General features: G+C 36.6%; 2 protein-coding genes across 3 annotated transcripts in view; one reads left to right on the top strand and one right to left on the bottom strand.

Moving 5' to 3' along the window:
- Positions 1-486: 486 nt before the first annotated feature.
- LOC103021389 (FUN14 domain-containing protein 1) lies at positions 487-5,410 on the bottom strand. The gene is made up of 5 exons (XM_007244233.4): positions 5,195-5,410; positions 3,829-3,994; positions 2,710-2,785; positions 2,480-2,608; positions 487-914 (listed from the first exon to the last, which is right to left on the bottom strand). Exons 1-5 carry the CDS (start codon positions 5,214-5,216, stop codon positions 837-839), a joined length of 471 nt encoding a protein of 156 aa, XP_007244295.3. The 5' UTR covers positions 5,217-5,410; the 3' UTR covers positions 487-836.
- A 1,480-nt stretch (positions 5,411-6,890) lies between these two features.
- Positions 6,891-25,445, top strand: part of kdm6al (lysine (K)-specific demethylase 6A, like) — a 39,540-nt gene continuing 20,985 nt past the window's right edge. The window contains exons 1-5 of one of the 2 annotated variants that reach the window (XM_007244234.4): positions 6,891-7,675; positions 7,815-7,878; positions 21,647-21,755; positions 22,184-22,233; positions 24,239-24,297. In XM_007244234.4, the coding sequence (XP_007244296.3) occupies positions 7,494-7,675; positions 7,815-7,878; positions 21,647-21,755; positions 22,184-22,233; positions 24,239-24,297 (464 nt within the window). In that variant the 5' untranslated portion in view covers positions 6,891-7,493. The remainder of the gene's footprint in view (positions 7,676-7,814; positions 7,879-21,646; positions 21,756-22,183; positions 22,234-24,238; positions 24,298-25,445) is intronic. The other variant, XM_049479846.1, reaches the window with a different exon arrangement.

Consider the following 25,445-nt stretch of genomic DNA (forward strand, 5'->3'; position numbering starts at 1 on the left):
TTTCCTCTCATCACTCCTAGGGTGATGTGGATCAGCAAAAGGCTGCGTCTGTGAGCTGATGTATCAGAACAGAGTCGCTGTGCTTTCCTCCGAGCGTTAGCGCTGTGATGCTACTCGGCAATGCTGCATCAGCAGCAGTTCAAAAAGAGGCGGAGTGTTGTAAGAGCATCACTAGTGCTTGGGTAATTGGTCTTAAATAACTGTTATAAAAGTGTAGTATAAAAACACTTATTTATAAAATCTGTATTAATGAAATTACTTTTCTCATCCAGTCAGAACCATGGAAAGAGCTTACGATAAAGTACAGCACTGCCATCTAGTGGTAACAGTTTAATCACAAAACAAAATGAACCACTTCTGACACCAATCTTTTACATTTAAGCATAACAATAATTTAATTTTGACACTGTTCTTTTGAAAATCGATACAGTATTGCAAAACAAAATGTCTCAATACTTCGATAATCAATATTTTCTCACACTCCTAACAGATGAACATTTCACATTTATTTCATTTATTCTTTACATACATGTAACTTAAGTAATACAGAAGTATGATAACACAGTTTCCGATCACACGATATTAAAAAGTGGGGAGTGTGTGTGTGTGTGTGTGTTCGCTGAATGAAAAGGTAGTTTCAAGTAGTTTTAATGTAAAGATAAACCTCCACCTCAGAGTCCTCCACAGCACAGAGTCTAGACCAGACAGGAGGCGCAGCAGACTCCATTAATTGGCAAAATCAGAGAACAGCAGAGCGAGAGAGCACCGCGAGATCCCGCACAGATCATCTCACAGCTTTAGAGTCGGTCTGATCCACAGGATTTTAACTGTTTAGCTCAGGAGGCAACACCCAACAAGAACCCCCCCACAAACCCGCTGGAGACCACCACATTCCTCTTCACAAACGCTGTAGCCTGAAAAACAGCACAGACATAATTACAGGATTATTATACAAACATTCACACAACAAAACTCTCAAAGTGTTTTAAATATGAGAAAAACACCCAAATCCCATTTCAAAACCCTACTCCTCTGGTTTGAGTGGGCAAGATGGTGCAGCACAATTGAGTATTTCCTTATTAAAAATAACTATAATCATAAATATATTACCATAATTTAATGTCTAGTTTTAAAGTTTTATGGCTGAATTCTTCATAACAAGAGTTATTCATAAAATAAATCGCTAGTAGTTTGTCTCAGTAACTAGATAACTTTCCTGTTCCACCTTAAATGGTGCAGCAGCGGGCTGAGGCTGCAGCATTTAAGGAGGAACGGAAAAAGAACAGCTAATTAAAGCTGGAATTAAGAGGAAATAAGAAAATAAGAATTAATTGTGGCAACACCTGCCCCCTCCTTTTGTCAATCTTATAATTTCCTTTTAAGCTTTTTATTTTATTTTATTTTATTTTATTTTTTACAACTAGTTTTAATATCATTTTTTTAATCTCCGTAACTTTTTTACATTCTTAAATTATATTATTATATAGTACCTATTTGTGTTTATAATCTTTTAATCGAGACTGTTTTAAATTTGAGATTGTCCACTTATTTTTTTATGTTTTAAAAATCCTGTTTCTTATTTAAATATTATTTTTTGTTTATTTTGAATGCTAATAACATTGACTTTATTGCTAGTTTGTTTATGTAGTTCCTCATTTTAGTTCAGCCTGATTAAAAACATAATAAATAACATAATAATAAAATTTATTTTAATGCTCAGTTGTAAATGCTCAGCTGCATTTAACATGAGGATTAACCATCACTCATTTACTGATTAAAAAATAAAACTTTGACTGATTGATTGGTTGACCATAAATAAAATGGAATATAATCTGATTAAAAAATAACATATTTAACATTTCCACAGCCCTAAGAACACTGAATCTGGGTCTAATTAAGGTAAAAACTGTAAATTTGCAGAAAGAGTTTATTATTACTACCTGAACACAAAACAGTTGATAGTAGTCTTTCTGTGGAACATTTTATAGTTTTACCAACAGAGGGCAGTCTTACTGTGCAGTACTTTATACCCAAAACTCAGAAAATGAGAATGTGTTTATAAAACAGCTCTAAATGCAAAAAAAAAAAAAGAAATCAAACAGAAATAACAATAACAAAACTCAGGGTCCTTACATACTCCACAAGTACAAAACTCTTCTCAGGATACAGATAATAATCAATAACATCCACCCTGTCTAAACATACGGATGTGGTTAAAATATACTATTTTGCTATATTATTTAAATATAAGTATGTTATTACATTACTACTTACAAAATACATTTCACTATTATTAGTAGTCCAAAGGTGCAAAAAGTATTTCCATTTATTACTCTTCTATTCAACAAAAGAAATGATGTGGATTAATTTGATTAGAGGCTTTAAATGTTGATATTAACAATGTTTCGATTAACTGTTCAGCCCTCTACCTTTTATTAAAGGTTTTAACTTTTAAACCGAACAGAAAATTATCCTTTACCTCTTCAATAAAGGTGTTTATTTCCGGAGCCGCTGTGTTGGCTTTCTTTTTAAGCTGTTTCTTGGCTTTGTTCACATCTGTCTCCACTTTCTTCCAGTCCACTTGCACATAGCCGCTGTGATTAGCAATCTGCACAGATTCATTAAATACAGTGAACTGATTTATACTGAAACACAGACACACATTTAGTATTAACATGATTAATATGAACATGATCTGGCAGTTCATACCTGCAGTAACAGAAATCCTCCACCTGCTGCAGTAGCAGCGATTTTTCCCACCCTCTGAAAAAGGTATCCAGCACACCTGAGGATGAGAAACAAAATGTATAATGGATGTGTAATAATATAAGGGCAACATTTTTTCTAATTAAACTTATTTTCTACTTTTTTTCCACTCCAAATCTAATAACACACATATTTAACTATTCAAAACATGTCCTGGTCAAACTCAGGCAGCTTTACTTGTTCTTTTACAGGGTTTCTAATCTAAAAATGGTTACAAAAATCATGTAACATTTAAAAAGCATGTTTAAAAGCAAGTCCACTAATTCCTTTAATTTGTTCTTAGGAAAGTCTTTAATTTAAAGAAATGGTTGACTGCATGTTCAAATCATTCATATTTATGGCAAAAAATCATTACTGTTACTGGAATTCACTCCTGTTACTGGCACTCGCTCCTAAATAACAGGAATGAAAGTTACAAGAATAAAGAATTGGCAAAAACAATAAAAATTGCTTAATGGTGGCTATGCTAATAGCATAAGGAGACTGAGCACATTCTAGTGATTTCCCCAAAATGTGTACTTTAACAATATACAAATAAGACGTAAGAATTAATTTAGGTAACAGGAGTGAGTGTTGAGATTGAGCTCCTCAATCATCGTTACAATAAGAAAAATATACAGAAAAAAAACTAATGAGGGAACTTAATTTTGGTCTTCCCATGGTCTTCAGAGGAACCAGCTGATGTCACTTCCTGTTGTAGATGTGACTTATAAAATGTTCCAGATGTTTTAGATTTGGTAATATGTTACGGTAACAGGACTACGTGAAATGCAGGGACACAACTAAAATGTGTATTTTAACTTAAATATTATGGATTTATTATAAAAATCTATATTTTTAAAGCATGGATGGGACTTGGAGTCACATTAATGTTAAAGCATGGAGGTGGAAATGTCATGGTTCATGGTTTAGGGATGCATTAATCATCTTCACTGTATCGGGGGAGCTGGAGGACAATAGGAGACCATGTGTTTAAAAACTAAAGTTGATTTGGAGGTGGACCATGCAACACGACGATGACCCAAAAAAAATGTATATTAGGATTTAGGTAGTGGCACGCACCAGCCAGTAACCCCACCCATCATGATCTGAGTGGCCACCGAGTATTTCTCAGCAATGGGCCCAGAGTTACTCCCAAAAAGTCTGCTCCACCACTGGTGACTGCGTGCATATTCCGTCAAGTCCACAACCTCGTAGGCTTCGTCTTCACTCTCTGCATCCCCCTGGTCTTTAAAAAAGATACATGCAATAGGTCAGTCTACATGATAACAAGACAAAACAAAACGAACTGATTAAGCAGTAAAATGCAAACACTGACATGGCAAATGTCATGGGATAGCAGTATGTACCGTACCAGCTTAAGGTTTAGACACACCTTACATTTTAATTTTAAGTTTCATCCAAACTATGAAGAAAAACATATGGAATTATTCTGTAAACAAAAAAAAGTATTAAACAAAACAGAATATGTTGTATATTTTAGCTCCTCTTGCTTAAATGACATCTTTGCACATCTCTGCATCACTCAGCTTAATGAGGTAGAACCTAGTGCATCCCAAATTTATCAACATTATCATTTTAATATACATTATAGTCATTATGGCTTCTAGAAATATGTGTTTTGGGGAGGGGAGGGGGGGGTAGTGCACTATAGGACTCTCTCTAAGCTTTTGTCTTTGATGTTACTTTTATATTTATGTAGTTTCGAAACCAGTATTTAGGATAAAACCTCTTTATAGCTTACAGAAGAACTGGAGCAGCAGCAGCACAGACTGTAAACACCACCATAATACAGCAGGTGATCTGTCGAATTGTGCTACACATCCATATGTGCATCTTACCACCAGTGCCCATGCGCAGACCCACATTTTTTATGTTTTCACATGTTTTTTTTTTTTTGGTAATTCTGCTTTATTTGTGTTAATGACAGCTAATAATACATGTAATAATCAGATACAGGCAACAAAGAAAAATACAAAAACGGGTTCTAATCACCCCATTCCCTTAACTGTAAAAAATAAACAAATACATAAATAAATAAAAATACAAAATGGGTTTTAATCACCTGTATTCCCTTAACTGTACCCTGATGTATTAATTCAGGCTTTCCCAATATCCTACCCAGACTTCTGCAGAGAGTATTTTCACATAAGGCGCGTTTTTCTGGTATTTTTATGTTTAAATATAGTTATCTACACTCGGGTAGCACGATTTGACAGGTTAGCACAACTCGTCAGAGCACCGGAGATACTGGAGTATGAGAACTAAACGGTGAAAATGATCTCGAGCGGATAACAGAGCTAAGCTAAGTATTTTAGCTAAATAACAGCAGTACTGTGAGCGGAATAAACCCGTGGTTATTAATCTATAACCCGGATAAACAGCGCTTCTCTCTGCGCCTCTTTCTCTTTCTCTCATACCCACTAACCTTCTCTCTGCCGCTCCGCCATTTTGGGAATCGCCGGGCTGATTACCTCACCGAGCCGGAGCCGGAGCCGGAGCGGCGCGTTAACTCACTCCTACTGTGATGCTGCGCCACGTCAAACACCCAAACACCGGCCCAAACACCGACTCAAACACCGGCCCAAACCCCCCCTCAAACACCCGCTGAAACCCTCTAACACTAGCCCAAACAGCTGCTCAAAACCCCAAACACCCGCTTAAACCCCTAAACTCCAGCCCAAACACCGGCCCAAAAACCTGCTCAAAACTCCAAACACTCTGGCTCAAACCCAAACACCGCCCCAAACCCCCAAACACCCGCTCAAGCCCCCAAACAACTGCTCAAAAGCCCAAACACCAGCTCAAACGCCGGCCCAAACCCACAAACACCGGCCCTAACACCATCTTAAACCCCCAAACACCGGCTTAAACACCAGCTCAAACGCCAGACACCCACTTAAACTCTGGCTCAAACACCGACCCAAACCCCAAAATCCCGGCGCAAACAACCATTTAAAACCCCCAAACACCCACTCAAACCCCTAAACACCAGTTCAAACCCCTAAACACCCGTTCAAACTCCCAAAACCCTGGCTAAAACCCCCAAAACGCCCACTCAAACCCCAAACACCAGCTCCAACACAGGCTTTCACAAGTATTTAAAGATTACATTCCATCGTTTTTTCATGAATAAATGCTATGTGAGCTGTTTTTTGTGAAAAAAGTGCTCTGGTGATTCTGAATAACGCTGCTTTAGTAATGCCCTGCTAAGTGCAGTCCTGACCTAGTCTTACAGTCTCTGTAAAACGCCAAATTCACTGGAGATCCTATATAAACCTACAGTTACACACAGAGGGGGGTAGTCCAGGTCCAAAAAAGTAAAAACCCACCCCCAAATCCATACTTTTAACTAGTGTAAACAGTTATGAAGAAATAGGAATAAAATAATTAAGGCATAGGAACAAAATATTAACTTCCCACGGCTTCAAAAATTGTCCCCCCGACTTAATTATCTAATTCCCATGCCTTAATAAGTCAATGGTTTGGTGTTTGGCTGTTTACTATTCAGTTCACTATACATTATAATATTTAATACATTTCTGTATTATAGCTAGCTACATTAGTAGGTTTTAATCATATTTTTAATGAATAAAATGTCATAGTGCAATAGTCCACTCTTCGGTGTGTCTAAATGTAGTGTACAGAAGATGCACACTAGAATTTAGCCTAGCAAGCTAATCTAAGGATTGAAGGCCAGAAGGCCAGTCATGCATGCTATTGGCTATTGAAGTCAGAGAGGGCAGATTAGTTATTATTATTACATTTATATTATATTATATTATATTATATTATTGCACGTAGAATAAGATTGAAAAAGTAGTCAATAGTGAACTAATGTCTACTGAGAGCAGCGTGTGTTATGCAGTCGGGCGGTTTGATTAATCAAATTACTGTTTTAATGTGATTTTCAAAATGGAACAATAGAGATTTTTGCATATTTATTTATATAAATCTCAGTAGATAAACTTGCACTTCTGTTAAAAACGTGTTAATAACTCTTTTATGTTGCTTGTGTATCACTTTATATGGTGCTGTCTGTTTACGTATAAATAAAAAATATTTGAAAAATATCAAGATTATTATTTTTTCAAATATCGCCCAGCCCTCCATCACATTTCCTTATCATATAGCTAGCTAGCTACATTAGAAGGTTTTCGTTTCACAGTTTAAAGACAGACTGGAGTTATGTTCATTATCACTTTTATGTGTTGATATTAATACCTAGATATAAATATGGATGTTAAAATGTTTTTTGGGGGAAAATGTTAGGGGAAATATTGTCTAGCTAGCTAATCTAAGGATTGGTCCACAAATTTTTAGGACAAGGCCAGTCACGTGCCGAATGTCACGCCTGCTATTGGCCGCCGAAGCCAGAGAGGGCGTGGCGAATGCGACGGCGTGGGTTCGCCTGTGTGACACAATTACAACAACTTTAATCTGGTGGCGGATAGTAGAAGAAGTTTGAACTTATTTTAATTAATTTGCCGTCAGATAACTAAATACAGTTGTGCACGGGTGGCCGCTCGTGCACGGACGTTTACCCTGTGCAGCTCACGCGCTTGTTGTAAAAATGTGAGAAGAGGACCAAGTGAAGGATAACTCGCTTCCAGGAGGATTTGCAGCCGAATTTCGCCATATTAGGAGAAAAGTTTCTGAAATAGCGTTGATTTCGTGCCGCTTTCTGAACGCCTGGAACTCGCCCTTCGTCTCCTCGGTGCGATTCCATGCAATCGTGCCGAGTGTCGCTCGCCGTAGCTGCTCGCGCTGCTGCTCGGAGCCTCGGCGCTGGTGCTGCTGCTGCTGGTGATGAGGAAAAGAAAATGGCGGCGGGAAAAGCGAGTGAAACCGAGGAGGACTTTCCTAGGCTGACAGCGCAGGAGAGGGACAGTTTGGCTGGGATTGACAGGTTAGAAACGCCGCCTGAACGGCACCCAGAGTGCCTGGCGTTAGTGTAGACGTTTTATTCTGCGTTTAGCCGTCGCAAAAGCCTTAAACGACATCAATTGATACTGAGCCCACTGTGTTGTCTGTCTTCTCGCTTGCAGCTCACTGTTTGGATTTCTGAGGCTTCATGAAGATGGCGCCAGAACGAAGGCCTTGCTGTTAAAGGTAACGCTAGCTATGTTAGCTACGTTAGCTAGCTTTAGCTAACTAGCTTAGCAAGTTGGCTCTGTTGAGCTAACGTTAGCTAGCTGGTTACGCTACGCTAGCTTGCTGCTTAAGCCGGTGTTCTGACGATTTGTGTGCTACCTTGTCAAACCGTGCTACCCCTTACCGTGGCTAACCTAGGTTAGCTTTATTTATTGAATGGTAGATAAACCGACGGAAAAGAGAATAAAAGCACCATATAACGTTAGCTAGTTAAGAGTATGTTCCCTGCAGAAGTGTAACGTTATTTTAGCTAGTTACAGTTAGCTTGGATAGCTAGCTAACAAACTTGGTTGGAGTTTTGTTGAATTTAGCCTCATTAATTAATATATAAAATAGGTTTTGAGTTGAATAGAAACTGCATTTAATATTTTATTATTTTGTATGAGCTAGTTCAGCGAAGCTAACGTTTTAATGCATTGCAATCTACACACACTGTTGTCACCAGCAAGATAATGCTAACAATAATAACAGTAATAATAATGCTAAGTTAAGATTGTAGATGGCTAAACTGTACTCAGAAAACAAAAACAATTCCGAAGATTTATCGTGAGAAACACACGAAAATGTTTTAAAACACATGGATTGGCGCTTGCGCAGTTCCGATAGGTAGCACATATGGATGGGTAGCACAACTCGACAGAACACCCGATCCGATCCCTTTTATACGGCCGTGCAGCTTGCACACATTATTTAGCGTTATCTTATTTAACTTAACTTGGTATTCAACGCTAGCTAGCGTTAGCTAACTAACCTAGCTTTCTATCTAAAGTGCGCACATAAATAACTAGCTAGCGTTAGCGACCCTGCGGTTAGCTGAGCTAACCTACGTACGCAACGTCCTTATTTTCTCTACGCTAAGCTAACTAGCTTAGCGATTCTAGCCCTGTTTTGTAGCGCTAGCTAGGTAGCTAGCTTGCTTATTTGTTGTGTGGTACTAGCTGTTTAGCTAGCTAGCGTAAATGTTGCACTGCTTTGGCGATATATGTATGCACTCTGTTGTGTATTTAGATAGTTAGATTAGATTGGTTAGTTAGCTTTATTCAATTACTGCATGAGCAAGTTTGTAAACTTGCGAGAACAGTGGCTTTAGGATAGCTAGTTAGCTTCATATAGATAAAGTGGCATAGGGGAATAGCCTGCTAACTAAGAAGCTGGCTGGCCAGTTTGATCTTTTTATTATCAACTAATATATCTAGTTAAATGTACATTATGTACATTACTTTGCTAGCTAGTTATCTATCTTGCAAGCTAACTTAAATAGGTAAGGTTAACTAGTTAACTGATAAAGTCCCTGAATAATTTGAGAATCTCAGTTCTCTCTGAAGCATTGCTGGTATCTACCTTTCAACCTAGTTAACTAACCTAGCTAGCACGAGCACTTCAGATTTAAATCATTTCTGTCTTATTTTTTTTACTAAAACTGACCTGTATCAAACAGAACAGCTAAGCAATACCACAGGCTTTCTCTTTTTCTTGTTTAACGTTAAGCACATAGACAAGGGTTGTGTCTAGCTAGCTATAACCTATTTGCGGTTCATTCTTCTTTGGTAGCTAACGTCAAGCACTAGCTGGCTTAAAATGAATCTTGTGCTAACTAGAGATGTTAGTTAACTGTGTAAGTTAGTTGTTTTTGTTTGAATGCATTCCATCTGAATTTCCTCCCAAACATTGCTGATACACAATACAGTTTAGGCTTGAGTCAAACCATTTATGGCGTGATTATTATTATTATTTTATTATGGCATATGTTCACCTCCATCAGAATACAACAATACTGCACTCAGCTTGTATCTTGGCTAGAGTAAAACCTGTGGGTTATTTGTGTTGTATTATTCTTTAACGTTAGTTATTTAACGTTAAACACGGGTCTTGCTTGTGGCTTAGCTACCTGCAGCTGTTCTTCATTGAGGAGTCGAGCTAATGTAGCTAACTTACTAGTTATATAAATGTAGGATAACCTAGCTTTCTAACGTAATGAAGTTTACCAACGTTAGCTTGATGATTGCAGATCTTTGACTTGCCAGCGTTTGTGTTCTCTGCACAGTTAGCTTAGTTAGCTAGCTAGCTTTGGTTTTACATCTGTCGTCCTCTCTCTAAAATAAACAATGCTTAGGAACTGTAGTTAGCAAGTCTGATAATCTGAGTTTTGTAGTCAGCTATCTACATTATTTCTTTGCTTGTTCTGCTGTAGTTTACTAGTTAAATACGTTAGCTTAACTATAATGTTAGCAGGGTTAACACTATAGTTATAATTGGTTGATTTTTTTTAAGCTGCCCATGCTAACGCAAGCTAAGCTATCATTAGCTAAGCTAGCTTGTGGTGCGCTTATCGAGCCAGGCTATGGGGATGTGGCTTCAGCACAGCAGACACGGCTTTAAAGAAGCTTTATGCAGCCTCAAACGCCACGTTTGGAGACTCTAACTCTTCTCATATCGGTTCTGTGGAGGGTTTTGTCCGCAGACGCTGATTTGTGTTTGGTAGTAATGGCTGCTTGCTTGGTTCGGCCCAAGATGGCGGGGTTGGGAGGAGTGAGAGCTAGCTAGGTTATATTATTTTGTAGAAAGAGAACAGAACAACGGTGCACATGTGGCTAAAATGAGGATTTTCTACTGTTAAAAACACTAATAATATAGATGTATATGCTTGTTATTTCTGTTTAATTCATCACGCAAGCTGTTCCCTGCTCTTTGCTGTGTGCTTGCTGTCTTCATCGTCAAACTGCCACCCCTTGTTGTGCAGTCTGATAGCTCCTCTCTGATAGCTAGGAAAGAGGGAATACACTGAATAAACCTTGATTTTTTATTTGCATTGCATCTTGCAATGTTTAAGATGATAAGAAAAGAAAACAGCATTTATTTAATATTGCTTAACATTGCGTAGGCATCGGTTAATGTTGAAAACTAGGAAATTCTGACACTGAATCAATGTTCACTCAATAGCTTTGTTATTTAATGTTTTATTGCTTTCCAAGTTATTGCACTGTGCAGGAAAACAGCACATTAATCAATCTGAACAAACAATTGATTGCACACCAAGGAGAATAAGCCTCAGTGTTACAAAAAAGATTCAATAAAATAAAAATAAAGCAGTCAACACAGAAATGTAAGAAATTATTAATTTAGTTACATAGTTACAAGGTAATCAAATTTATTGGTTTTCTATTGAATATGTTTTCCATACAGTTAAAGAAGGCGTTTGTGGCTCTTTACATTAAAGTCAAATCATTTTCTTGGATTATAATGCAGAAAATTAAAATCATTATAGCTACTAATTTCCTAAGTTTAATATTCCTAAGGAATATTAGCATTTTAGATTTGTGATAAATAATGTTCAGTAATACTTTTCCAAATGTGCTCCACTAAAATAATACTAATAATAGTTATCGTTTTTTAAATGTCAATTTCTGCAATGCTGTAAAAATAGAATGCAAACAGGATATATTTGTTAATATTACAAACAAACATTGTTTTTGCAATGCATTAGAGATGAAAAAATGAATTTTGATTAATCAAATCCCTTTTTCTATCTGAGGCATTAACATGTAGAGGATATATTCATTTTATTAAACAAATTGTACTGTTTTGGGCACTTTAATTTCAGGAAAGTATTCACATTGGCACACATTATTCTCTTGGCTGTGATAATGACTCTTCTGTAAAGAAAACAAGATCATCTGGCAAATATAAATTTCTGTTAATAGGATGGATGGATGGATGGGTTGATGAATGAATGAATGGATGGATGGATGCATAGATGGCGGGATGTACCGTATGGATGGATGGCAGTTCCTTAGACAGAGATTAATCCTAGTCCTGGACTAAACCACAACATTGTGAATGGAGCTTCTCTTTATTTAAAGGAAGAATGTTGACCAGTCCAAGCTTAATCTCCAGTTTAACCAAGAATTTCAGTATTAGCCAGCTTGCTAAGTCCACTGAGTGTTAAATTGTTGGTCTCAGAGCAGTGTTTTTAAAAGTTGTAAAATTAGGAGTGGCGTGGCATGGTCTAGAGCTGCACAATATCTTGTTTCAGCATTGTTATGGCAATACGCTCGTGTGCAATAGTCACATCGCATGACGTGCTGTGTCTTATGCAATGGCAATTGACAGTGTCAAAAATATTTACACTTCTCATTTTCCATGACAGATCTACCAATACCTGCACAGTATAATTTATGTTCTTGCAATATTGGCATGCATTATTAAAATTGTAATGCCATTTTTCCAGTATCCTGCAGCACTAACGTGATTTACACAGTGCTATTTGCTCGCATCATCGCAGGCTCTAAAGTATAATAGAAATATGTATACTAGGCATCCTTTTTTTCATAAGGATTCATATGACTGTATGTGTGCAGTATGATTTACAAAGCTCTATCTATACTGTTGAAAAAAGTGAGAGAGACAGTGCTATAATGTGAGATATTTGCACTCCATTTGTATGGATTGCTGAAGTTCAGTACCCCAATGCTTATATCTCACGTTAAACACAAACTACACTCTTGGTCCATTTTACAGCTCCACTTAGAGCTTATATTCTCTGCCGGTACCCGACTCGAGGCCCAAGAAAATAATCTGTGACGTAGGCATCTTTTTGTCAATTTTATTTTTATTTTATAGAAAGCTATGGCGTGATAATCACAATATAGCAAAATAACAAATCAAACTGTGTAAACTATGTTAAATTATATTAAATTATAGGAAAGTCATTTAGACATTCTTGTAGCCTAATTTACGGATGTTTAGGCCTGTGGATCATTGTTCTCATTGTTCACGTTTTAATATTTTGGAGATCTGTTCTTAATAAATTTTTTTTCTTAAATAATAAGACTTCAGTGTTGCATTGTTAGTTAACATTATTTCTGAACAGGGTTCGCTCATTCGAACAGCCCGAAAATGTTTTAAAAGCTCAGTTTTAATGCTCTACTTACTAAGAAAAAAAATTATCGGTTTAATTTGTGGGTTTGGGCTTAAAATGACAGTGTATGGGGTGGTTCGGGATGGGTTCGGGCAAAATGTGCACGGACTCGGGCCGGGTCGGGTTGGATATTTTGGGCCCGATCTAAGCTTAACTCCACTGGCATATAAAAAAAGGTGGTAGTTCTATATTTTCAGACTGTTGTGCTTCTGTTTCTTTAAATACTTTATTATAATCTCCTCCTTTGCCTTATTTTTCAATAGTCAAGACCCCACATGACCACCACAAAGCATATTTGGATTCTTGGGATGCTCCTATATGGTCACTGTATCTAAAACTAAAAAAAGGGACCATGGGGTTTTAAAAAAAGGAGGTGATCATACAAGTATTTGCATGTGATTTACTGCAGTAATGAATTTAGTCATTAACGTCAAATATACGTATGTTATAATTGCAATCGTGCTTCTTTGTGAGCTTATGTTTTTTTTTTTGTCTTCTAGGTGCTGCCAATGCTGCTAGGTTATGTGTGTGTATATTTGTTTGTGGTAGAGTAATACTAGAAAAACTTTGATTAGAGTGCCGTTACCGTCAGATACTGGCACTCCTTAAAAGTCTTTCAGACAATCGTTTTGTGGGTTTGGGTATAACTGTGTTTTAATAATGTTTACCATATGTAAATATATCTTGTAGTAATCCTGTTGATTGGTTTGTTTACATTAATGTACTTAAATTAAATGTAAATTATTGGCGTCAAATTAAAACGAGGGTCAAATGGGACTCCCTCTGATTTTACCACTTTTTTAAGACAAAGAGACTCATTGCCCTCATTTTTTGCCTGTACAATGATGTGTTGCTTCTGAAGACGCTTGGTTTCCTCTTTATTATTTTATTACCTGTGTAGTCAAGGTGAACAGCGCTGTCTGGCAGTGCTACCCCAGATAGCTGCTCTTCTTAACCTGCACTGACTGAAGTGGGTCACTGTGTCGCTGTGGTCTGAGGGGAGGTTAACGCTGAGCAGGACATGTCCCTGTGAACAAACACGGTTGTGTAGAATGTTAATAAAGCATGTGTTTTTTTTTCATGTGCTTTTTCCTTAAAACTAGTTTTAAGCTATGATTAAATTCTGTAGAGAGATACAGTTGTGTTTGGCAGTTCAGTCTTGTGTTAAATTGTGTACATACTGCTGTTTTTATTGGTAGTGCAAGGAATTTGTTTGCATCTATTGGTTAGAGTTGAACTGATTTTGGCTTTTTTTGACAGTGTGGTAAAGTTTTATATGCCAGGTTGTTTACATGTATTTATACCTATTACAATGTGTTACCCTTTTGAATGTAATCATCCATGTATTTTGCTGCGATGCATATATGATATGATGATCTATATTGGCAGAAAGCTGCACCATTTTTAAATGTTTCTGATAACTGTGTAGTTACGCATTAACAATTAATATAATAAGTCTAACTTCGGGTGAATTATGCAGGTTATTTCAGGTTTATTACAGTTGTACAGGTTATGTAATTACGCATGCGTTAGCATACATTTTTACCTGTATTTATTCCTGGATTTAATAGGGTATAGTGTGTGTTTTTATGTCTAGTTTAAGTTTTATGTCACATTTTAGATTTTTAGGCTTCCACTGAATGTATAATACTCACATAGTTACTAAATAAAATTTTAATATTTGTTTTTTTGCAGTAGTATATTCTTGAAATTGCCCAGCCGTCCTTGTAACAACATGTAAAGTAATTCTACAGTAACTTAATGAATTTGCTCACAAAGATTGCCTACATTATTTGGGCAATACTGATACATAGCCAATTAATTCCTGCATCTTTAGCAGTTCTGGTAATAATTTGGGTGTTAAATTAGATATTTAAAAACCCTGTTTATATCTGCCCTTCATATGTGCTCTGGGTGACCCACTAATAAGGGTCTTCCAAAATGACATTTTAAAATGTGTCTTGAATTGCCTAAATTATTTGGGCAATACTAATGTGTAGCCTGTTGATCTCTGCATATTTAGCAGCTCTGGTAATAGTTTGGGTCTTGTTGGGTATTAATTTTAAAGCCCTGTTTATACCTGCCCTTCATATGTGCTTTGGGTGACCCACTCATAAGGGTCTTCCAAAATGCGTAACCGATTAAGTAGGACATTTTAAATGTGTCTTGAATGATCCGATTTCACTGGAGGAACCATGTGCTCCACTATTAAATCTTTCAGCACTGAGAATGAAATGACCCAGGTACCCTTGCTTGTGTTCCAGTATGAGTTATTTCAGGCTTTTTGGTTGGTGGTCTGCTAGTGAACTTAAGAGCAAATGGAAGAGAAACAACTGTATGTGTTTCTGTTTAACTAGATAAAATGCAAGATGCTGTGACTGTGCTTCTGAGGTGCAGATTGGTGGAAGCTGGTTATGATGGCGGCTGTTCAGTGATTAACATCTGGAAAATGTGCTGCAGTCACTAGTTGGTACATCAACATCAATTTTTTTCTGTAAGCTTATGATACAGTTTGAGACGATTTTAGTGTAGCATAATACTAGTGTGTTCTGCCTAGACATTTTAAGAGCAGCAAAACTGTTCTAATCTATGGCAGTTTATGACCCTTTTACAACATTGGACTAATGTCACACTTGGTAGAGTTTTAGACAGTGTAAAAGAGGGTGTTAAAAAGATGCAAGCGAACTAAGCTTACACTTGGGTGTACATTGTATTAGTTGACACCAATAGAGTTGTCTTGCAATATGCAGAGTTTGGCAGAATCACAGTATTGCGATATCGTTATTAAGGGGAAACATCAAGATGACCTTGTATTGTTGCCACCCTTACTGTTGAGTGTTCTGCTGCTTTTATAAAGAAGTGTGTAAATAGTCTATTTCTAATTTTATTAGACGAAAGGTAACAAAACTTGAGATTTGAGAGATTTGTGTCCGGATGAGAATAAAATTCCTGAAGGAGCACAGAGTTCAGCGAAAAACAGTAGATAATTCAGCCTGTACTTTTCGCAGAGGACGTCTGAGAAAAACAGAACATGGTCGTTCTGGACGGGAATAAAATCACAGAGGATTAAACCCCCCATAAAAGAGAGAATTACCCCAGAACCTCCTAAGAAACTATTGCTGTCCAGACAGGGCTTTAGAGTTTGTTTGATTTTGTAATAATTAGTTGATAGTTGGTAAATTTGCTGCATTTCTTTTAGTTTGGATTGTTTGCTTTTTTAGGCTTTGTTTTACTTTTTACAGTTGTATAAATTTTATACACTTTTTTTTGTGTAAGAATCAACTGTATTGGTCAACTGATTTGATGAGACAAGCCCTCTGACCCTTGGCCTCTCCTCAACTACAAACCATGAAACATCCCTCAACATGGGCAGAATGCTTCATATCAAGTGCAAAATTGGTAAAATGGCGTCCCATTTAATGCAGTTATTTAATCCATTGATTATTTAGATCTTTAAAAAAAATTATACCTTTACAGTTTGTTTAAAAGTTAGCCTTCATTGTGAAAAAAAGGATGTAAACGTTTCCAATGCACACACAATATTTTCTGCATTAGAAACCAGGGTAATTTGACTTCTTCTCTCCGTTTGATCACTTTTAATATGGGAGTTTATTTTATTGGTGTATTGTTGTAAAATAACAACTTAATAAACAAAAACAAGATCATTTCTTAGTGGCACGAAGAGTGACCTTTTACACAGTTGTGTGAAAGATTCCTTAGCACTCCTTTGACCGTCTATGCTCTTGTCAATGCTTGTGGTATGCTGGCAATACAGGGTAATAAATTAACATGAGTGCACTGGTACTGTTGTGAATCAGAGTGGTTCTCCTGTCTGGTCTTGAACCTGTTGCAGTATAGATGAAGGAATTGGGTTATCTGTTGTACTCAAGGGCGTAGGAGCAGGTTTGATATTGGGGGGGACACATTTGCCAATATGAACCCAAGCCCACCCTATAGTTTCTTAGAACAACATTTGTGGAAATTACTTTTAATCACAAATAATATTTTTTTTTTCTGTATTTTGTTTTTTATTAGTTAACAAGGTGATTTTACAACCTAAACATGTTACTTCACATTACATTTACTGTTGTAAGAAAAAAATATGCATATACATATACATATGACAAAAATTATCAGTTATCACCTAATATTTAAAATAATATAACAGATTTGGTTATTATTATTATTATTATTATTATTATTATCATGTATTGACATGTCAATTCTGTTGTATATTTACATTTTCTCCACTCTTTAAAAAAAATCCTACGCTTTTATTTTTCTATTAAGAGCTCTTCTAAAGATTGGTGTCCTTTTATGTAAAAGAATGTAACTTTACGTTTCATAAAGATTTTAATTATAAACGTCAGGACATGTGGCCTTACTGTGAACCCTTCTTACATATTCTACTGAATATTAACACTGTTCTACATATTCTAGAGCTTTCTCTGCTTTAAAGACATTTAATAAAGTAAGTGGTGGTATGATGTGTCTAATACACTGCTGGATATACATGATTAAACTCAGTAAATGACTGTTTATTAGCTAATCAGCTACACAATTTTGGGGCAGTGATCAGGGTTAAGAAACTGCTTTAAACGACAAACATAAAGTACTGTACTAAATTCTGACTATCCACTACATCTGCCTTCTAGATAACTAGTTAACTAAATGAAATTTTGTTCATTATTGCTCACAGTAAATCCTGTAATCCTAAATTAATAAAGACAGTTTAAAAATGAAACAGTGATTAGCTGATCAGGTACAGGGCAAGTTGAACATTACGTATATAGTTTATTTTTTCTTTAACGTTGACTTCCAATCTATCTAATTCCAAAGTTAAGCTAACTCACTAACACAGCTGCAGTTTATTAATCACAGTGGGTTTAAACTGTGTGCTGATTTAGAGTCTTGTATTTTTAACCAGCTATCAGAAACATCATCACAGTTTATGTGGTTAGCCTATCGTTACCTTTCTTTAGAAAAATCCCCGTATATCCAGATCTTAATCAGCTGAAGCTGCTGCAGCCCGATCCCGCTGCTATATCTCACAGCGAGGGGGCGGGGCTTCCCCCACTAGCACACCGCGGGCCGCAAAACCAGCAAGCTGATTGGCTGTTTGTGCTGAGAGGCGGGACTTAATACCTGAACCGGCTCCGTGATTGGTCTGGTCTGTCTCCTCATTAATAGTACAGCTGATCTGAGCAAAACGATATAATTTTTGGGGGGGACAAATCCACCTGTTTCCAATATTGGGTGGGACATGTCCCACCCATCCTCCCCCGGTTCCTACGCCAATGGTTGTACTAGTATTGATTGTAAATTGCATGTGATTGCTTGAACGTGTACAATATCTTGAGATTAAAATTTGTTGATCGAGGTTTCACTACTCCGTGTTAAAATACATGAATCAGGTTGGGTGGAAAAAAGATCAGTACAGCCCTGTTTTTAACAGCTAACATGTTTATATAGAACTAGAGATGCATTTACCAATACTGGTAGCGGGTGTTTGAACAATACATGAACTACTTCTTTCAGCCACAGTAAACTACAAAATATGTCTTGTAGGGAAAGACTGCGGTATGCTCTGTGAACAAGTCATGATCGACTTCCACAGTTTTGCTGCTGCTGTAGTCTTTTACACCATTTATTTAAAAGATACACAGATGTTGAAGTTTGTATTCCAATCATCTGATGCACTCCTTATTTTGTTAAAAAATCTTTGCAATATTATTGTGTACAGTTTGAAATGGCACATCCCGACTAAACTCATTGTGTCTTATTGTTTGTTTGTTTTTCAGCTCCACTGATCATGTAGGAGCACCTTGTACTTCTATAATTACAGACTGAAGTCCTGAATCTGTTTCTCTGTATACTTTATAATTATTATCCTCCTTTCACTCTTTTTTCAATGCACAGGAGAGAAAACCACCACAGAGCAGCTATTATTATTATTATTATTATTTGGGTGGTGGGTGGTTATTCTCAGCACTGCAGTGATTAGCAGTGATTAGCATGGTGGTGGTGTATGAGGTGTTAGTGTGTGTTGTGCTGGTACAGTGAGTGGATCAGATACAGCAGTGCTACTGGAGTTTTTGAACAGGTTTTTTGTTTTTTTGACTGGTCTCGTCTTAAAATGTGAAAAATGAAGTGTGAGTCAAACAGTTGTTGCTGTATTTTTTTAGGATCAAAGACCCACTTTACACCTTATTTCCTGTGTTTATACTGAATATTAACAGCAGCTTGTAATGTCGTCATGAAGATGTAGAAACTGAAACTTTGATCACCAGTTTCAGTGGCTTTTATTCTGCGGTTGGAAATTTGAAGTCACAATATACAATCATTTTTTCCTTTTTTCTGACTAGTTGTATGTATTCAGATACATGTTGTGTGTTTTCCCATCATGTTAGGTGTTACTATGTTACTAGAGGATGTGTGTGTGTAAATGATATAAGACGTTTTATCATATGAAGCAGAAGTTTTGTGTTTTTTTGCCATAGCTCAATTTGTACCTTTATCTCAATCGTACCTGTTTCATTTACACTGTGTGTGCCAAACAGTGGTCCCAATCTGTATGATGATCCGTTACACTGCTAGCCACGATGTATGTGTAACACTGTTTATTATGAATGACTGAACGCTTGTTCATCTGTGTATCAGTATTGAACGATTTTAGGCAAAAAATGCAATTGGAAGATATTTCTTAAATTAAACCAGTTATGAGAGCTGATCAGATCATATTTGGGATTTACAGCATCTCTGTGTGAGGCTCATGAGTCTGGTGCCCTGGTGCAGACATTGCTTACCAGACAGTAGCTATGTCAAAAGTTGACATAGGACTAGTCCTTGGCTGTGTCCTTTAATTCGCTGTAGACTTTGGTTGTATTTCTTCATTCTACATGAAGGACCCTTCATTAAGGTACAGCCTTCTATGCTTTGGTGTTTGGTGTGGCACAGTGGATGTCACCACTACCTGCCAGTGAGTCACCACGTCATGTGGAAGACAGGGGTGCAATTCCCAGTCTGGTTGACTATGCTGCGATACACCAATAAGGTTGGTCCTTGGGCAAGACTCCTAACATCACCCTGGCCCACCTCCGTCTGTAATAAGAATAACCTTGTTATTAGGTTACTCTAGATAGGAGCATCAGCTAAATGTCACAAAATGGAACGCAGTTCGTCTTTAACTCCTCGGCTCACTCTAGATTTGTTTTTCCTTTCTGAGTATGCATTTGTAGAATGTGTAAGACTAACGCACCTTGTGGAGTAAGCAAAGAAAATATTTTAACCTCACTAACTGGATACTGCTTACAAACTAACAAACGTCACTAAACACACAAACCAGCAAATACTGCCGACTACGTTTTGCCACCACAATAGTACAGCAGCAAAAGTTGGAAAACTAAAGGAATGACGTTCAGAATAGTAGAGTTTTTCAGCGCTAAATAAGCAGCACTTTTCATTGTGTGTGTTCTGAGCTCCACAACTCAGTTCTCAAGCTACAGGATCTCACAGACTTCCTTAGCTGGAGCTCAGCACGAGTTCTAAAGTTTTTAATGTGGTACATTTTGTCATGAGAGGGACAATGCACAGCACATTACCGAGCATTGCGAATACCCCGGTGTCCTAACGTCCCTTAGAATATCCTTAGCAGCAGCAAACCGATGAGGGAAATCAAGGACTGAGGAGATCCTATTGGCTAAACGAGACTTAGTAATCACCACTAACATGCTAACATAGTATGGGATACATAGTCAGAAAAATATAAGCAAAACTGTATTCTTTTAGGGCCAAAAACTGTTGTAAATTCTATCCTCCCAAGATCCTTCAGAGCTTTTATATCTGTCTGTTAATAAATGTAAAATATTTTTCACTTTTGGTTTAAACTAAAACTTTTATGTATAAATGCATATGTTTTGTATTGGTAGCTTTGTTACTTGCACAGGTATTTAAAGACCTGGCAACTCGTCATGTGTTCCTTCTTTACAGTGAAGTTTACTCACTTTTTCTTTGCTTTGTTTCTCATCTTTTGTGTGCTGGTTTTCCAGGCTGAGCGGCTAGTCATAGAAGTGATAAAGCTGACCACTTATAAATGATCCGCTCTTTCTGTTTCCTTCTCCTCCCTTTTTATTGTTCACTTTACAGATAAGACGTAGGCGAACGTTTAATCAGACTATTTGATTATTTATAATAGATTATAATGACAAAACTAACATTTTAACATGTAAAATCTTTTTAACGTCTATCATTTATCGGTTTGGTCTATTAGTCTCTTTTGTGATTTATGTGTGTTCTTTCCGTTTTTTTGTCGTTGTTGTTGCGTACAGTACAATTGTAGATTTTGTGTTTGTGCTGTATTTGTATTCAGGTTTTTGCCACATGTGCTTCAGAATCGGGCTTTTATTTTGAAACGCTGATACAGGAAGTGTAGACGCATGCACGAGCTTGATGAGGTCAAGCACAGCACACAGCAGTGTACAGTTAGCCCTGTATTTTTCACCTGGAATTGAAGTAAACTGATACCAAGTATGATGAGTGATGCTAAACACTTTTTATTTAATTTCTTTACTAAATCAGAACATGCAAAAACGTAAACCCTTACAGGCTCTCCCCTTCTAACGTTATATGTAGTGGGTTTGGTGATTAGGGCAGTGTGTGGGTCTCCCCACACAGGAAACTGTAAAAGAGAGATATACTTGTTTTTGTTCAGTCATATGTTGCATGGTTTGATTTCTATCTGAAGATTGTAGATCAGAGTTTATCTACAGTCTTGTTGTGTTTTGATATCGTTGTCATTTCCTGTTGCAGGCTGTTCGCTGCTACGACTCTCTAATCCTGAAAGCTGAAGGAAAAGTTGACCCTGAGTTATTCTGCCAGCTGGGTCACTTCAACCTCTTACTGGAGGATTACCCAAAAGGTGAGAACAGAAACACTCTTTTTCTTTCTCTCTCTCTTTCCCCTCTCATGACTTGCTTGTAAACCATCCGCCAACGCCAGTCCAACCAATCAGCCCACAGACTCTCGTCTAGCTCAGCAAGAACACCTGTAGACTATTAGATAATCAGAGGAGCGGGGGAGCTCAGACAGGTAGGAAGGGAAGAGAAAACATAAATGTAAACAAACAGCCCATTCACGTAACAACACAACTACAGACAGTACATATTTACTGGGCTTTCAGAAATACCAGAAATATCATTTTTATTTAATTACGACCATATCCCTCACACAACACTTACACACACTAAGAGATAACAGGTTGGCTTGCTTCTTTTCAGTTAATTCGAGTATATTTTAAAACCTAAAATACATAATTTAATGTCCTACGTCTCTCTCTTTCTGTTTCAGCATTATCAGCATACCAGAGGTACTACAGTTTACAGTCAGACTACTGGAAGGTAAGCACCTATGAGTTTTTATATAGATTGTGTTCTTATTCCTTTCTTTTTGTGTGTTTTTTTTAGTTTGTTTTTCTATGGAGTCATCTGGATTTATAAGGTTCCCAGTGAAAATGTATTAAACAAGTGTAATGCTATATTTTTTGAGTTCTGATACGATTCTGATACACGACTGCAAATACATGTACTTGTTCCAATAATGCAAAAATCCAATAGTCATCCAATATAATAAAACTAACTACCTCTCTGTGTTTTCGCCCCTTGACACGCTGACCTTACGCTCATTTTAAGTGATTGACTTGCTCTTAAACATTTTCACACTAAAATATCTTCAAAAAAGCAACATTTTGGTCAAACCTACAGCCGCTAAACGTTAGCCCGCTCCATTAAAGACTGTAGCTGCTGCATGTTTATGCTAAGATGTGGACTGGAATCTCCCCCAAATTAATGTGTGGTTTATCTTCAAACATGTAACCACACCAGATAAGAGACAAGACAACACCCTTCCTCACTGTACATCAACTTATTATACGTTTAAACACATTCTCAGAGTTTAAATCCCACGTATAAATGTAGCCCAAAAAATGCACCCCGTGACTATTAAATAATATATATAATAATAATAATATAATAATATATAATTTCTGTTATTATTTACTTGTCAATGCAAGACATTCAAGTGGAATTTCCAGAAAATAACATTGTCCTGCCTGTGTGAAAGTTTCCTGTAATATGATTTGTATATTTATATTGGTATTTCAACTATCAAAATGTCCTGTAGAATCTGTCTAGAGCTTTAAAATTTTAGCTGTGAAGATTCAGTAAAACATGCATTGGACCAGGAATCTCACCAATAAGACACAAATGGACGACATGATAAAAAAATAACTGACTATAAGTAACTAATCAACTAATTAGGGGTTGCTAAAAAACGTCAGATTAGATGTCTACTAAAATAGTCATTAGTTGCAGCTCTAATCCTGTCACTTTAAGCACTGTTATATTAATCACTACAAGAGATTACAACTGATTTACAAAAAAGGGAAGTGAAAGTGTTACTAGAGTGTGTGTTTGTGTGTAAAGAAAGAGATGTTGTTTATTGATTGTATTATTTTATTATCTACTGTCTGTATTGTTGTTAGATTTCCTTTATTAAAGTAAGTAAATTAGTTTAAAGAGTGTAATTTAAAGCATAATCAGAATTTTTCTGAATATGCTTGAATTAGTACTGGCCTCACAAATCGCATGTTCACACTGAAACTGCTTTAAAAGGTGTGCAGAATGAAGGCGGTGCACTGAATGACTAACCCGGAAAGCCACAGGAGTGATATTACTATAGAGGAAAGCCCACAAACGCCTACGAGTGCACTCTCGAGTCACACTTACAACCAAGAACACACACACACACACACACACACACACACACACACACACACACACACACACACACACACACACACGCACGCACGTGGAGTCATTTCGAGTATTGAAGATAAAAGCCTACCTTTTAAAGTTTACTATCATTTTACTTAAGATTTATTTATTTATTTTAATAATATTGTGCAAACCTTTTTTGTTGGTTTTGTAATTGGTTGTAGTGGTAAAATGATTTCTTGAGTAATTCGAGAACCATGATTACGGAAATGATTTTTTTTTTCCACCTCAAGAAATGGTTTGTAAAATTGTAAAACTATATTAGCATAAATCATATAGCCTATATGGCAAGAAAGAGCTTGAAAAAAATCCTTCTTAAAAACTGCAGTGTCATCTCTCCGTTGATGATCCTTGATTTTATAAATAAAACTTTCTGTGACTGGAGTATAATCCGGTGTCTAAGGAGAGCTCTGTGCCGTCTCTGAGTTTCCCTGTGACCGTGTTTACACTAGCTCAGAGCCTCATATCAACACATTAATTTAAATGGTATAGTTTGGGTGTTTATGTATAAGGATTGTTTAAGTATGTTGGGTGTTTTTGTACATTGACGTCTGTTTCTTTCTTTTTTCAGAATGCTGCCTTTTTATATGGCCTTGGTATGGTTTACTTCCATTACAATGCATTTCAGTGGTAAGTACATACGAATTGTTTGAAATATTAGTTAAACATTTTAATTCAAACGTTAAGTGGCAATTAGCACAAATTTACAATACTGTTCTAACATTTTAATATCCTTGTGTGCCATGCCACAAAATGTGAGTGCAAATGATATGCTAGTGACCCTGCATTTCAGACTGCCTCTATCATACCCTCTTAATGAAATAATTGAGTGATACCATGAGGTACGAAGCACTTTGTCAGTGAATTGAGAATTAAGCACTGCTGAGGTAAATGTGTTGTGATTTGTTTGTGTGTCTGCTGGGATATTAAGAATGTTGTTATATAAAAAAATATTTTTTCCTTATTTACGAGAGGATAACAAAATAAATTTAGGCAATTCAGCTGCGAAAAAAGGTGGCAAAATGAATAAAAACCATGTTCGTTTTTAGTCGATGTTGCTAGCATATTGATAGATGGTTGGTTCAGTCTCAGAGTTGGTCATTTTGAAGCTCTGAATTGGTGCAGTTGTGCTGAGGTGTTCCTACGATGTTTCTATGGTATACCAGCTGGTTTCTGTGGTGTTGCTAAGTGAACGCTAGATGCATGCTACTGTTTGGCAAGGTGATTTTATGGTGTTTTAGCCAGTTTCTGTGACCTTCATTGCCTTCTGGGTGGTTACTATGGTGTCTCGGGTAGAGATGTGTTAAAATGTGTTTTACCAGTTACAATATTTTGTGTTGCAATACTGTATCAACTTTTACACTCTATTAATTTATATGGAAAAAAATTAAAGAGAGGATAAGACAAAAATGAATATAAAGACCTATTATATAGGATAAATATAATTTTTTAATACATTCAGTGGAAACCATAAACATACGTACCTGTTTCGTAAACAGTAACTTACAAACACTGATTTTTGTATTAAAAAATAACAAATGATATAATTGTTTTTGTAAAAATATAGCAATATAATTTGTTCTGTACAATTTTTCTTTTGCTAAAAACTGTAAAAAAAAAAAAAAAAAAAAAAAGCTGTACCCTGATGTGATAATTAGGTGTGGGTGCTATGGCACAATATTTCAGGGTATAATATCGTTTACCAGATTCTAAAGTGTTGTTGATATTATTGATACGATATAGCACACCCCTAATAAACTATGGCAGTTTTCCTAATA

Source organism: Astyanax mexicanus, chromosome 5, assembly GCF_023375975.1.
Source record: "Astyanax mexicanus isolate ESR-SI-001 chromosome 5, AstMex3_surface, whole genome shotgun sequence".
Lineage (NCBI taxonomy): Eukaryota > Metazoa > Chordata > Actinopteri > Characiformes > Acestrorhamphidae > Astyanax > Astyanax mexicanus.